The sequence below is a fragment of the Castanea sativa genome, chromosome 11, assembly GCF_040712315.1.
Source record: "Castanea sativa cultivar Marrone di Chiusa Pesio chromosome 11, ASM4071231v1".
Taxonomy (NCBI): Eukaryota; Viridiplantae; Streptophyta; class Magnoliopsida; order Fagales; family Fagaceae; genus Castanea; species Castanea sativa.
The window spans coordinates 40,213,739-40,230,398 of NC_134023.1; the positions used below are offsets into that span (position 1 = coordinate 40,213,739).

General features: G+C 35.0%; 1 protein-coding gene and 1 non-coding gene across 2 annotated transcripts; one reads left to right on the top strand and one right to left on the bottom strand.

Moving 5' to 3' along the window:
- Window positions 1-5,014: 5,014 nt before the first annotated feature.
- LOC142616497 (uncharacterized) lies at window positions 5,015-6,739 on the bottom strand. The gene has a single exon (XM_075789338.1). The coding sequence runs from the start codon at window positions 6,737-6,739 to the stop codon at window positions 5,015-5,017; it is 1,725 nt and encodes a 574-aa protein (XP_075645453.1).
- Window positions 6,740-7,271: 532 nt separating this feature from the next.
- On the top strand, window positions 7,272-7,378 carry LOC142618128 (small nucleolar RNA R71). Its single transcript, XR_012841178.1, has one exon. It is a non-coding gene; the product is annotated as a small nucleolar RNA R71 (small nucleolar RNA).
- The last annotated feature ends 9,282 nt before the right edge of the window (window positions 7,379-16,660 follow it).

A 16,660-nucleotide genomic window follows, 5' to 3' on the forward strand; every position in this document is an offset into this window, starting at 1 on the left:
CTTTTCCTCTCTGGTTTTTTTCTTTTTTCCCTAAAGAGCCTTTAAATAGGTCAAGGAATCCTATTCCCGTTTGGAGAAAATCCCAGATTTTTAGGGTTCACTTAACCAACAATTTGGGCCCATTTAACGTCAGAATTTGGACTTTTGGTAAACTACAAAGTTGTAGCCCTTTAAGTTAACTTTCCACCCCAACTTGAATTATCTCGATTGAATATCTAAGCCGAAAGTTATGCCAAAATTACTACTGATGTGCAGGCTGGAATCCTAATCCGAATTGGACTTGGATTTAATTGGGTTGGTCTTCTCTTGAATTCATGCCTGGCTGGATGAAAGTTGGCTTGATTCAATTGGCTTAGCCCCACTTTGCATGTAAAACTCTTGTTACCTACAACACAAAGATATTATATAATCAGTAACAAAATAACATAAAAGTAAGGCTAAATATGTAGATATGTGAGTACTTTATTGTATTTATTTCATGCACATCAAATACCCCCAAACCTACATTTTGCTAGTCCTCGAGAAAAACAGATAAAGAGTAAAACAAAACAAAGAAAATATCCTAACTAATCCACTTTCGCTGGAAATTTCGATTGCATTTAGCGTATGCAACAAGCCTTTAAACCCCTAGCTTACACTAGTGGACGAGTTGTAGTCTCGTGAGGGTTTGCAGGGAAAATACTCACAAAATTTTGAGAATGAATACTAAAATAAACAAAACAAAGAATTTTTTTTTTTTATAATTTCAATTGCCTTTTGCAAAGAGAAGTAGTTCAAGTTCAAAAACACTACAAATGCTAAAGAAATTTCTCATGCCATCGAAACTCAATGTGAGAGAAAAGTGGTAGCCAACCCAAATATACTCTTAGTTTTAGAATAAACTTGACTAGAATTTCTATTTGAAAGTATGCTTCAACTCAAACCTTCCCGATGTTATCACTCAACAAATGAAATCACTCTGAAATGGGGTGTAACACTTTCAACAATATATGTGAGTGGAATAATGTAAGCAAAATAAAAATCTCACATATAAATCACATGAAAAATGCCTAATGAAGAAAGAACAAGTAGTCTCATGAAAAGATGCCAAAAAGAATTTATACCACACTTTTTATTCAGTCATATCAATATTTGAACTACACAATCTTCAAGATCAAATAAGGACTTTATTAGGACGTAATGTAGGGTAAAAGTAAAGGGAATGAAATAAAAATGGGTAAAGGTAAATATAAGAAGTGTTTTCAAGATTTGTCGGAATGTCAACTCTTTTTAGAATTTCCATTCAACATTTTTTTTTCAACTCTTCTTCTTCAAAGCAATACTCCTTTACATTTCACTTCTCAAAATTTGATGAGAACCCTTTTTATTTACTTCTTTTTTTTTTTTTTCTTTCTTCTCTTTTTTTTTTTTTTTTTTTTTACTTACTTCAAGTCGTCACTTATCTTTTGACGTGAATGCAGGCATTTGTGATGGATGCACCCAGTTACTCAACAAGTCACAAACTTGAAGTGCTTTTGCATACTCATATTTCAAGTTACGGTTTGACTTAAGAGTAAACATTCGTAATGAATACCCCTAGTTACTAAGCAACTCAAAACATTGGAGTAAATGGAACTCTGTACAACTTTTCTTCTTTTTTCCTTTCTTCTTTGAATTCTCGCACAAACCACCACATTGAAACAAACTGATCAAATTCCATCTTGAAACACTATGGACAAGGGCTTTAAGAAAGAAAGGCTAATTAAAAGGCTCAATGGGGTGACTAGTGATAATGTATAAAATAAAATAAAAAAACACATATATGGCTCAAAGTAGACAAAAATGGCCTAATCTCATCTCTCAAAGACTAGTATAGTTCATTCAACATCAATGACTTCAAAAGGTTCAAGTGTGGCATAAAATAATTTTTTATTGGCCAAAAGAAAGAACAATGAGACTACAACAAGGGAAATATGTTATGCACTTCCAAATGAACTTTAAAATTAGAAAAAAAAAATAAATAAATAAATAAACCTCCAAAATAATGATTGGTTCAAAACTCACAAGGGTTACAGTCTCCACATTGTTATCATCAAGATTTTCTAATCACTTTTATCCTTCAACAACAAGTTGTGTCTGAGTGGCTACATGCATGTGCAATGAATTGAGCATGAAAGCAATGGAATTATTTAAGCAAGAGTAGTATAATGAACTTAAAACACAAACCTGAAACGAGCAAAAGAAATTTTTTTTTTTTAATAAATAAAATAAATTCCCTTCCCCCAAACCTAAATTTCACATTGTCCTCAATGGGAAAAAAAAATAAAAACTAAATAAAAGAATGAGAAAGGAGAAGAGATGCTTCCCTGATTTTTAATTGAATATTTTTCCTTGAGGTCCACCCGTGTACCCAGTGAAGATTTCTGTGGTCTCTTTATTCCTACAAAATGGAAGAAAACAAAAAAATAAGATAAAGAGGAAAAAAAAAATCAAAATAGAAACAAAAAATGAAAAACTTGGTTTGCCTCCCAAAAGCGCTTTATTTAACGTCTGTAGCTAGACGTTATCCTTTCATCCTTTTTTACAGATGAGATTGATGGAGTATTTTTTTGAGTAAAAGTCTCCATCCATATAGGGTTTTAATCTCTGTCCATTTACTTTAAATGTCCCTTTTTGCTCATGATGGACTTCAACCGCCCCATAGGGAAAAACTTGGGTTACCACAAACGATCCTGACCACCGAGAGTGCAGCTTTCCTGGAAAGAGTCGAAGTCTTGAGTTAAATAATAGAAATTTTTGCCCGACTTTGAATTCCCTACTTAGAATATGCTTATCATGCCATCTCTTAGTTTTATCTTTGTAAATTCGAGCATTCTCATAAGCATCATTGCGAAACTCATCCATCTCATTGATTTGCAATATTCTCTTCTCGCCAGCTGCTTGTAGATCAAAGTTCAGTATCCTTGTCACCCAATAGGCTCTATGTTCTAGTTCCACCGGTAGATGGCATGCTTTTCCATAAACGAGCTGGTATGGTGACATCCCAATCGGTGTTTTGATTGTTGTTCTATAGGCCCATAAAGCATCATCTCACTTTCTCGCCCAGTCTGTACGAGAGATATTCACTGTCTTTTCCAATATATGCTTCATCTCTCAATTAGATACCTCAACTTGTCCGCTCGTTTGAGGATGGTATGGTGTCGCCACGTGATGTGTAACTCCATACTTAGTCAGTAGTGCTTCAAATTGGCGATTGCAAAAATGCTTTCCGCCATCACTAATTATTGCCCTTGGAGTGCCGAATCGGGAGAAGATATTCTTTTGTAGAAAATTCACTATGACTCTCGCATCATTAGTCAGCAAAGCAACTACTTCCACCCATTTGGAGACATAATCTATGGCCACCAAAATAATTTTGTTAGAATATGAGGATGGAAAAGGACCCATGAAATCTATACCCCAAACTTCAAATAATTCAGTAACTAAAATATTGTTTAAAGGCATCTCATGTTTCCTAGAAATATTTCCAACTCTTTGACAATGATCACACAAATTAACAAATTTAAATGCATCTTTAAAAATAGATGGCCAATAAAACCCTGATTGTAGAATTTTTACCGCTGTTTTTGCACCACCAAAGTGGCCGCCAACTTCCAATGCATGACAATGTCTGAGTATGTTCTCCATCTCCTCCTCGGGCACACATCTTCTGATTATCAGGTCCACACAGTGCCGGTATAAAAAAGGTTCTTCACAAAAAAAATATTTCAAGTCGGAGAAGAACTTCTTCTTTTGTTGATATGTCATCCTGGGAGGTAGAACTTGCGACACCAAGTAGTTGACTATGTCAGTGTACCATGGAACAACTTGTATAGCCATTAAATGCTCATCCGGGAATGCTTCTTTATTTGAACTTGCTGCTCATCATCCGTACCTTGAAGCTCCATTCGAGACAAGTGATCCGCCACCAAATTTTTAGTACCCTTCTTGTCCTTAATCTCCAAATCGAATTCTTGTAGAAGCAAAATCCATCGAAGCAATCTTGGTTTAGAATCCTTCTTTGCAAGCAAGTACTTTAGAGCAGAGTGATCGGTGTAGACAATCACCTTTGAATTCATCAAGTAAGAACGAAATTTGTCAAAAGCAAAAACAACTGCTAATAATTCTTTTTTAGTAGTGGCATAATTCAGTTGAGCTTCTGTTAAGGTCCTACTTGCATAATAAATAACATGAAAATTTTTATCTTTTCTCTGCCCTAAAATAGCCCCTACAGCATAATCACTGGCATCACACATTAATTCAAACGGTAAATTCCAATCTGGTGACACAATTATAGGTGCTGAAATTTATTTCTTTTTCAGTGTTTCAAAAGCATGCAAGCATTCATCAGAAATTCAAATCGAGTGTCTTTAATCAACAAATTGCAAAGAGGTTTAGTAATTTGGGAACTATCCTTAATAAACCGTTGGTAGAATCCAGTGTGTCCAAAGAAACTTCTCACGCCCTTCACATTGGCTGGTGGTGGGAGTTTTCCGATCACTTCTATTTTTACTCTGTCAACTTCAATTCTCTTAGAGGAAATGCGGTGGCCCAGCACTATCCCCTCTTCTACCATGAAGTGGCATTTTTTCCAGTTCAATACTAAATTTGTCTCCTTGCATCTCTGCAAAACTAAAGATAAGTTAGACAAACAATTATCAAAAGAATACCCAAAGACAGAGAAGTCATCCATGAAGACTTCTAAAAAATTTTCCACCATGTCCGAGAAGATGGACATCATGCATCTTTGAAATGTGACTAGCACATTGCAAAGGCCAAAAGGCATCTGCCTATATGCAAATGTTCCATATGGACAAGTAAAAGTGGTTTTCTCTTGATCTTCAGGCGCGATGGCTATTTGATTATAACCAGAGTATCCATCCAGAAAACAATAGTAAGCATGCCCTGCAAGTCTTTCTAGCATTTGATCAATAAAAGGTAATGGAAAATGATCTTTCCGAGTTGCATCATTAAGCCTTCTGTAATCTATGCACATTCACCATCCCGTGATCATCCTTGTTGGTATGAGTTCATCATTATTATTTTTGATCACGGTTATTCCACCTTTCTTTGGGATGACTTGTACTGGACTTACCCATGCGCTGTCCAAGATAGGATAAATAATTCCGGCGTCTAACAGCTTCAGCACTTCTTTATGCACCACTTCTTGCACTGATGGATTCAATCTTCTCTGGGGTTGGATAATCGGTTTATATTTTTCCTCCATTAAAATCTTGTGTGTGCAAATTGAAGGACTAATTCCTTTGATGTCATAGATGGTCCAACCCAAAGCCATCTTGTGTTCCTGCAAGATTCTCAGCAACTTTTCCTCCTCTACATCACTCAAAGAACTGTTAATAATAACTGGAAGAGTAGAGTCTTGACCTAAGAAAGCGTATCTTAACTTTGATGGAAGTAGTTTGAGCTCAAGTTTAGGTGGTTCTTCTGGTGGAGATGTTGGCTGACATGATTTCAAGTTTTCCACTTTTGGTTGCATTGAAAGAGGAAAGAGTGGTGTGGCCTCCAAACATCTTTCACACTCCTTAACCTTTTCATCATTGAATTTAACAGGTGTAGAGCGAGTAAGACATACCTCAAGTGGTAACTTTAGAAAATCAATTGCATAAGTCTCATCGGCCATGATCACGTCTCGGTCACTTATTTGAAAACAAGAATGTGTCTCGGGAAGAAATTCTATAGACTTAAATACATCAAAAGTGACCTCATCCTCTCCAACCCTCAAAACAAGTTTTCCTTGCTGGACATCAATTAAGGTCCTCCCCGTCACAAGGAAAGGTCGACCCAATATCAAAGGGATCTCCTCGTCCTCATCCATATCAAGGACAATGAAGTCAGCAGGGAAGATGAACTTGTCAACTTTTACTAATACATCCTCAATGACTCCTCTTGGATATTTAATGGATCTATCCACCAATTGTAAAGAGATAGTGGTCGGCTTTACTTCTCCAAGACCCAATTTCCTGAAAACAGAGAAAGGCATTAGATTAATAATTGCCCCCAAATCACATAAAGCTCTATCAAAATAAGATTTTCCTATAGTGCAAGGGATAGTGAAACTCCCTGGATCTTTTAGCTTAGGCGGCAGCTTCTTTTGTAAGATTGCACTACTCTCCTCTGTCAGCATTATTGTTTCATGCTCCTCCAATTTCCGCTTCTTTGATATAATATCCTTCAAAAATTTAGCATATTTAGGCATTTGTTCCAAAGCTTCAATGAGAGGAATATTAATATGCAATTGCTTAAATATACTTAGAAATTTAGAAAACTGATCATCCACATTGTTTTTTCTTAATCTTTGCGGAAAAGGAATTGGTGGATCATAAATTGAAGGAGAATAAGTCTCAAAAGTAACTTCCCTGTATTTTTTTGATTTTAAAGCTCTTTCATTCTCCTTAGTCTTCTCAGCTTGCTCCACTTCTTTCATCTCTGACTCGGCCTCCTTCATCTTTGACTCCTCATTATCTACAAGTTCATCTTGTTTTGTATTTGTTAATTTTGGCTCCTCATATGTTCGTCCACTTCTCAATGATATTGCCTTTACATGTTCTTTCGGATTGGTGACAGTGTTGCTTGGTAAAGTTCCTGCAGTCCTCTTTGTGAGCATGCTTGAGAGCTGACTGATCTGTACCTCAAGATTACGGATTGAAGCTGAGTTGTTTTGGATCGCCACATCTGTCTTCTGCAAGTATTGCATGAACATGTCCTCAAGTGTCAGCTTCTTCTCTTATTGTGGAAATTACTGAGGTGGTTTAGCCTACCCTTGGTTATTGCTCCATGAAAATTTGGGGTGATTCCTCCATCCAGGATTGTACATGTTCGAGTATGGATTATTTTGACGTTGAAAATTTGACACGTAATTTGCTTGTCCATAACTCGATTGGGCAAAAGGATTTCACACTTGGTAGTCAGCACTAAAATGATTTCCTGAACAATGATCACAAACAACATTTGTTTGAATAGCATTAACATTCATTTTACCTAGTTGTTGAGACAAAGTTTCCATTTGTGCCACCAATGAGGTAATAGAATCAAGTTCTAAAACACCAGCTATCTTTCTTGTCATTGCTCTTTCTGTAGGCCATTGATAGTTGTTGGATGCCAACTCTTCCAGAAGTTCATAGGCTGCCTCATGAGTTTTACTCATTAAAGCTCCACCAACTACTGCATCAACCATAGACATGTTTGTAGCTCCTAGACCATTGTAGAATGTTTGCACTTGAAGCCATGCTGGAAGGTCATGATGAGGACACCTTCACAATAAATCTTTGTACCTCTCCCATGCTTCATATAATGATTCACCCTCAAATTGGATGAACATGGTGATATCATTCCTTAGCTTTGCTGTCTTTGCAGGAGGGAAATATTTTGCTAAGAATTTTTTAGCCAACTCCTCCCATGTAGTAATGATGCTAGGTGGCAAAGAATCCAACCAAACTTTTGCTTTATCCCTAAGTGAGAAGGGAAAAAGTCTTAGTCGAATCACATCATCTGTCACTCTGTTATGTTTAAAAGTATCACAAATTTCCAAGAAATTTGCAATATGGACATTAGGATCCTCTTGTGACAGCCCCCCGAACTGGACAGTCTGCTGTATCATCTGAATGATGGCCGGCTTGATCTCAAAATTATTGGCTTGTATGGTTGGCCTCCTTATGCTTGATGTAGCTCCATTTACTGAGGGCGTAGCATAATCTCTTAACGCCTTTTGCTCTTGATCGGCCATATTAGATAGAGATGTGTTGGCCTCTTCCTTCTTTTCATTCTTGAGCTGACGTAAAGTTCTTTCAATTTCAGGATCAAAGAGTGTATGCTCTAACAGTTTAGATATGGTCATGCACTTCGAATTCCTGAAAAGAAAGAAAACAAACTCAGATGCACCTAATTTAAATATTATTTTTTAATAAATAAAATAAAATCCAGAGTAGTAAATATCTAGCTAGTATCAATATCAATAACAAATAGTTAATCCCCGGCAACGGCGCCAAAAAATTGTTCGCGTAAAATAATCTACAAGCGCACAGAATCGTAACAAGTAGTAAAGTGTTTTTAGAAAACGAATGTCGAACCCACAGGAATTAACTATGTTTTTGAATACCGAAATTCACTAAATTAATTACTATTTGGAAAATCGAAAATAAATGGAACGTTCTACTATCTGAATTAAATTAAACTATTTTTAATAAAAATAAATCTACGAATAAAAGATTAACAAAATGAAAAAATCTAAAAGTGTAAAAATATGATAAGAATGGATCTAGAGCGGTTGATTTCACCTAACAAATCCCACACAATTTATTCTTCCTAATTATTAAATTTTAATAATCTCCCGTTGATGATTAAAGATTTCTTAAGTATTCAATATCTTCTCTCAAATAATATCAAAAATATCTTCAACTAACAATCTCATATCTCTATGTGAATTTAATTAATTGGAGATTCATTACGTACTTTGAATTTTCTGAAAAATCATACTAATTGCAGTAAAGCATCTCTACTTTCGCTCAACTAATGATGTTTAATTCTAGAACTAAAATAACAAATCACCTCTCGGTCTCATTGTAATTCAATTGGTCAAACAATAATTCGTAAAAAAAAAAAAAAGTAAGCATTAAGAATAAGAATTAAACACTCAATCATGGAAATATTAAAAATAAAATAACTCAGACTATAAATTGTGTGTTCATTGCTAGACTACATCAACGCTCTAGAAAATAAATTTAGTTCATAATAAAATTGAAAAGAAAACAAATAAAACTTATGTTTTTCATCTGAATCAGTTGATCAACATGAAGCTCTCGCCTTTGGCCTCAGATCCTCCTCTTCGTAATGACTCCCAAAACAAGTTCTTCTACGCGGCACCCCCTTTTCCTCTCTGGTTTTTTTCTTTTTTCCCTAAAGAGCCTTTAAATAGGTCAAGGAATCCTATTCCCGTATGGAGAAAATCGCAGATTTTTAGGCTTCACTTAACCGATGATTTTGGCCCATTTAATGTCAAAATTTGGACTTTTGGTAAACTACAAAGTTGTAGCCCTTTAAGTTAAATTTCCACCCCAACTTGAATCATCTTGATTGAATATCTGAGCCGAAAGTTATGCCAAAATTACTACTGATGTCCAAGCTGGAATCCTAATCCGAATTGGACTTGGATTTAATTGGGTTGGTCTTCTCTTGAATTCATGCCTGGCTGGATGAAAGTTGGCTTGATTCAATTGGCTTAGCCCCACTTTGCATGTAAAGCTCTTGTTACCTACAACACAAAGATATTATATAATCAGTAACAAAATAACATAAAAGTAAGGCTAAATATGTAGATATGTGAGTACTTTATTTTATTTATTTCATGCACATCATACTAGGCTTACGCCCACTCCACAATTCCTTGGGTGTGTTGGGAACAGATTTTGATGGAACCAAATTCAAAATATGCATAGCAGTTTTTAGTGCATATCCCTAAAAAGAAACTGGTAAAGTTGAATAACTCATCATGGACCTAACCATTTCCAAAAGAGTCCTATTCCATCTCTCCGCTACACCATTTTGTTGGGGAGTTCCAGGTGCAGTCAATTAGGAGATAATCCCATTTTGAATTAGGTAATCCTTGATATCCCTAAGAAGGTATTCGCCCCCTCGATCAGATCGAATGGCCTTTATGCGTTTACCCAATTGATTTTCAACTTCAACCCTAAACTCTTTGAACTTTTCAAAGGCTTCAAACTTCTGTCTCATTAGGTACACATAACCATATCTTGAGTAATCATCCGTAAAAGTGATGAAATACTCATAACCTCCGTTTGCTTGGGTTGACGTAGGACCACATACATCTGTATGTTCTAATTCAAGCAATTCTTGGGCTCTTCTACCTTTTGCAATAAAAGGTTGTTTGGTCATTTTACCTTCCAAACAAGATTCGCAAACTGAAAATCCATCAAAGTCCATAGGCTATAAAAGTCCATCTTTGATTAGTCTTTGAATCCTATTTGAATTAATATGACCCAAATGCAAGTGCCATAGATATGCATTACTAGTAGAAGGAAACTTTCTCTTTAATGATTTTACATGAGAGCTACTATCTAATTCAAAATTGTATAATTCATGCTTGTTAGGAGTTAAAATATAAAGACCATCCACAATATTGCTAGAACAAATAAACATTGTATCCTTCTTTATTACAACATTGTCTTTGAGGATAACACAATATCCATGCTTACCTAAGTAAGTTGCAGAAATTAAATTTCTACGAACATTAGGTACATACAAACAGTCTTCCAATATTAAAACTCTAGACTTAAAACATAAATTAAACAGTCCAACAGCTTCAATCGGAATCTTGCTCCCATCTGCCAAAGTAAGAAATAGTTCTCCATCATTCAACTTTCTGGTCTCCTAGAACCCCTACAAAGAATTGCAGATATGATTAGTACAACCTGAATCCACACATCAGGAATCCGTTGGATTCTTTACCAAACATATTTCAAGAAAAAATGAACTTTTCATACCCTTATTCTTGGCAGCCTTAAATGTTGGACAATTCCTCTTCCAATGTCCTTTCTCACCACAATGAAAACACTTTCCTTTGGTTTTCTTTCCTTTGTTGACAACTCCTAAGGTAATTTGTTTACCATCTTTCTTCTTGAAGTCCTTCTTCTTCTTCTTCTTACCCTTGCCTTTCAACTTAGGTTGAGAAGTAGAAGCTTCACCCACATTAGCTTCAACACTAGAAGTACCAAGGATGCCTTCCGCCACCACTAACTCATTCATTAATTCAGACAAAGAATAAATCTTTTTGTTCATATTATAATTAAGTCTGAATTCCTTGAATGATTCCGGTAGTGACTGGAGTATCATATCCACTTGGGATTCTCCATCAATGTCGGCACCTAAAACTTTTAATATGTTCAGATTAGCAATCATCCTAAGACAATGCTCCCTCACTGAACTTCCTGCAGCCTTTTGGTATTATAAATTTTCCTCATGGTTTCTTGCCTTGCTGAACGGCCTTGCTCTCCAAACATCTCCTTTAGACTAAGCATTATGTCCGAAGCAAGTTTTACATCCTGCATTTGATGCTGTAGAACATTTGAAATAGATGCTAGGATATAGCACTTGGCCATCTCATTAGATTTCTGCCAACGATCATATCACTATTTTTCCTCAAGAGGAGCATCTAATGAAGGAAAGCTAGGACATGGTTAAGTAAGCACATATTTGTGCTCTTTAGTAGTAAGAACAATTTTCAAATTTCTTTTCCAGTCAACATAGTTAGATCCAGTTAGTTTGTTTTAGTTAATAATAGCAACAAGTTGGCTAAATGATGCCATGATTTAAATCTAAAAATAATAAACATGAATATAATAAGTAAACTGGATATTATTAATTTAGCATATAAGCATATAATATGGAACCTTAATAAAACCATAAAATATTATATGCAACGACAACCCAATCCATGTCTATAATTCCTTGGTAGCAAGTTTATTATAAACACATTAATTGGTTGAAAACTATTCTCATTATTAGTGCTATCATGATAACTCTTATCAAACATTAATAATATGCCGTATTACCTTTATCCTCTAAGTAATAATGACATAGCTCCTTTGGGAGGTTAACATTACACTTAGTCTAGTGTACACCATTATCTAGAGTCATGTCTAGCCACATTTCATCTCCCTTTTATAGTGTTTAAACTTGTAGTACCATGAAACGAAACACCCTCCTTTGAGATCGCGAGGCATATACGCCAAGACGAGGTGTTTGTCCACACTACTTTAAACGAGTAATTTCAATCATGTAGTACTATGAAATAAACACCCTCCTTTGGGATCGCGAGGCATATACGGCAAGACGAGATGCTTATCTCACACTACTATGAACCGATAATGGAGACCATGAGATCCAACCCTTATATTTCTCTCTCACTAGATATTTTAAAATAAAGATTTTTAAGGTCAAGAACCATAATAATGCTAGACACTTTGAAAACATAATCCTAATCTCATTAGGAATAAATTTCAAAATCCTAGCATTAATATATATATAAATATATATAACGTAATATAAACTCATATTACATTATAAAACTATATTAAATTATATATAATATAAACTCATATTATATATATTATATTATATCATAATATAATATACGGTTTCATATATGTAATATAAGATTATTACATTACAATATATATATGGGTTGCGTGCCATCAAGGATTTGTACTCAAGCCAATCCTAATATCACTTCCTTCATATGGGTTCATATATATATATATATATATATATATATATATATATATATATATATATATATACATACGGATTGAAGGAAATACATGACTTACATGGAATCCTTATAAAGATAACTAACGTATACATGATGGCTAATCCATGCAACAAGATTCAAGCCATGCATTAATATTCAATTCATGCAATGAATGCTAAGCGGTATATATATAACTGAATCACGCATTCAATACAATCCCACTTGCAATATATATACCGATTCAATATCCTTGGAAATGATAAAACATGGCACAATTGAATCCCACTTGCAATATATATATGTACGGATTCAATATCCTTGGCAATGATAAAACACGGCACAATTGAATGAATGCACAATTGAATGAACGACCAATCCGTGCACTCTTGGTGTCATGCAAAACAATATATGGCATATATTGATCAATGCACACAAGGTTTATGGAATAATATCTTTATGCAGAAATTTGAAAACACAAAGATAACGGTTTTCTAAAATTCTAAAATCCAATCACACGCTATACAATCATGATATGAAAACCTGGCTTTGATACCAATTGAAGAAAAAAACTGGTTTTGTATCTCATACAAAACACATAGTTGAAGCAACAAACAAGGATCTATTTTATTCATGATTGATAACGTGCACTATGTAAATTTCACAATTTAAGAACAAGACTGTGTATCTTGGTGTGGTGAAATTTAAAACCAAAGATTGAAGTACTCGGGAATACTTTTAATCTTCACTCCAATTTCACTTTACGCCTAAGATGTGTAGTCTCTCAATCAGTTTTCAAAGGGAGAATGAAAGTGTGTCTCACTCTCACATACACACCATTTCTTTTTCTTAATAAAACATTCTATATATTTCTCCATTTATAACTAACTAATTATCTAATTGGGCTGACCTATTGGGCCTTTCCAATTGGGTTTTAGTGTGTGGTTTGGAGTGGGATCAAAAGGGACCAATAAGATACTAGCTCCAATGAGCCTTATGCTTTTCCGTCAACTCTTGACAAGTTCAAAGTTACCATTAATTATATTTAATACCACTTTATAAATATAATTGCACTCTAGGCCTTATTAATAAATTATATCCCAAGACTTTATTATACATGCAACTCTTTCATAAAATATTCGTAGTAATACAAAGTCATAAATATAAACTACCACTTTGAAAATTACTACATCTTAATCCTTGAGTACCCGGTTTAATCCTTTAAGTTATTCATCATATATTTATGAAATCTAATTTCATAAATATATACTTTAGTAACTCTTTACTAAAGTGGTTAGGCCTAACACTCTGAATAACTAAACCCATTAAACTTATCTCAAGGGAATATTTTATATCTCCGTTAAGAGATTATGAATTCCATCTTGAGAATATATGTTCCATCAACACTAAATGTGGCTGCCCAACATACTGAGATTTTGACCGTTACTTTAGATCTCACTCCTGATATATCAAAGCAACCTACACGTCATGATCATGTCCATTATTCTCTCAGGATTAAGAGTTCATGCAAATAGAAGTTGTGAGATTTATTATTCATTTGACAGTCGTTAGGAGAATAATAAATCTCACAGCAGCCCAGTTCAATATGTTTTGACTCTTAAAACATATCAACATATCAACATATCAACTAGATGTCTCCACTTCTATGATCAAGACAAATCATCTTAGTTGATACGTTATAGTCGTCGCAGATGAAATGCCCAATTTCATCACCGACTTTGAACTATAAATTCTGAGTTTACAAAAAACTTGTGACTTATATCTTCTATAACTAAATCACATACTATGCATCTCATAGACTATATGATAATGTCCAAATATTCATGTTACCATTATTTTAAATAATAATAAAACAATTTTATTAAACACAACATTAAATCATACATAGCATCATACAATAGGATTTAAGGTTACTAATCCTAACACATTACCCACAAATGTATGAGAAGTCCATTCAGAGAGAAAAACCCTAAATAGGTTTTCAACAACACACACACCCATATTTTAGAGAGAGAACTATTAATCCTTAGTGAGAAATCATCCTGGCCTCTTCTCCTTCCCTTTCTCATTGTCATACCTTGAGAGGAGATTTGTACCCAAATACAACCCACACCTTTTCAGAGTGTAGAGAGTGTTTTGGAGCTTGGGAAGCTTTAGGGATTTGCCAAAAGAAGCCGGTGAGGCTTGGCAGATGCAATCGGGCATATTGCGGGATCCAGAAAGCTAGAGAAGACATAACTCCATGAAGTCCATTGGTAGCAGGAGCTTGGAGGGCTCAAGTACATTGGATAGACTAGGCTTGGAGGGTCTTTCGTTATTCGTGTAATTCAACTTTATTCTCTAGTGGATCGATTACGGCTTGGAGGGCGGCGGATAGGTTTTTGACCGAGTTCTTCGGTTTCCTCTTCGATAACACATCGGCGTGTTATCTTGTGTTTGCATCCTTCTTCCCTTACTCCTATGCTTTAATTTTATTTTTTGTTGATCATATTTATGCACTAGAGTAGTATCGGTTCATTGTGCACATTTACTCTTGTTTCTGCACTTTGATAAAGTAAGAGTAAAAGCAATCTAGCCGTAATTTGTTAATTAGGGGTCTAAACAACTCTTGTGTTTTGAACACAAATCTGAGCTTTCAATTGGTATCAAAGCGTGTACACTTGTTTTGGTTTCATTACCTAAGCGTGATCCTTGACCCTTTTGTGTGTATTGCCATGGATAGTGTTTTGTATGCTTCTATGGATGTTGTCGATTGTAACATGCCATGTGTTTGTGAAAATGCCTGCATGAGTGTTAATCCTCAATATTGTAATGACATGTTACATGAATCTATGGGTGTTGTTAATATTCCAAATGTCAAACTCTTGAAGAAAAAGGTTAAGAAGTTTCAGGAGAATTTGAGCAAATTCACTAGTGAAAAGAATGATTTGATTGCTAAGCTCAATGAATCCAATAAATTGGTTGAAAAGTATAAGAAGCTTGCTGAAAGTTCTCTTGAAAAGCTGAAAGAGTTTGAATGTTTGAATATGGAATTGGATGCTAAACTTGTTTTGTCTAACAAACTAGTTGATGAGCTAAAATGTGAAAATGAATCTCTTAAGATGCATGCCAAGTGTTTGATTGCTGAACCAAGTGTTAAAAATGATGAAAATATTTGTTGCAATCATGTTGTGGTACCCGATTGTGTGTTCTACCTCAAAGGACAAATTGGTGTACATTTCTCCACACAAAAGAAATCAAAAGATGGAGAGAAAGGCTCTTAAGCCAAAACCTTTGATTAGGTCTCATCCTAGGGAGTTGAGTGGATCTAAGTTTGTCCCTACTTGCCACCATTGTGGTGTGATCGGTCACATAAGACCTTAATGTTCCATGTTGACAAAAGGACAAAACCATGTTACTAAATCCCTCCCTAAAAAGCCTAGTGGACCTAAACCCATTGTTTGTCACCATTGTGGTGCCTTTGGTCATCTAAGACCTCATTGCTCTAAGTTTCAAGCTCTTAAAAGAATAAAAAGAAAAGAGAAACTTGAGCTTCTTGGAAGTTGTGCTATGAAAGCTAAACCGGTTTTGGGAGACTATAGTAAGTTGTTGAAGAAAGTTTTTGATGTTCTTACCTCCTTGTCTATGTGCATCTCTAGTTCTCATTCTTCCAACCCTCGTCTCACTTCTCATGAGACACTCATTCCAAACAATCATTCCGTTTGGATGAGAAAGGGTTCCTATGGTTGAGCTTTTGCTCTTTTGGTCCTTGATCTAATTCTTTCGATCTTTGTAGAACCCTTTTTGCATTAGATGCTTCATTGTCATCCATTTGTGCATCTTGAAACTCTTTATATGCATTGTTTTTATTGTTTTTGCATTTGATCTTACTTTTATACTTTTGTTTTTGTGTGTGTAAAAATCCAAAAACACATAAAAAGTGAAAAATTCAAAAAGTTTGATTGTATATATTTGAGCACATATCTCATGTGAGTTTGGCCTAGTACCTTCGTACTAATGGCGTAGTGCATTTACGAGCTTAGCTTGTTTTTGTATGCACATCTATCTTTGTGGGAAAAATCTTGAATGATTAGTCAATAGTCTTGTTGGTCTTGATACATGCATAGACTTGTGCTTATATCTTTTCTCACGTTTTTATGTTTTTGCTTGAAGAGCTCATCAAATGTCTAATCTCGAAAAGAGATATTGAGCTGCAAAAGCCATCGTACATACTAGTATTTGACTAGGAAAAAGGGAAAGCGACTTGTATCAAAATGTATGGTGCCTCAAAAGCCAAAGGCTCACTCACAAAGTTGAAATATCAAAAAGTTCAAGCATCGATCTCAAACTGAGATGTTTTTG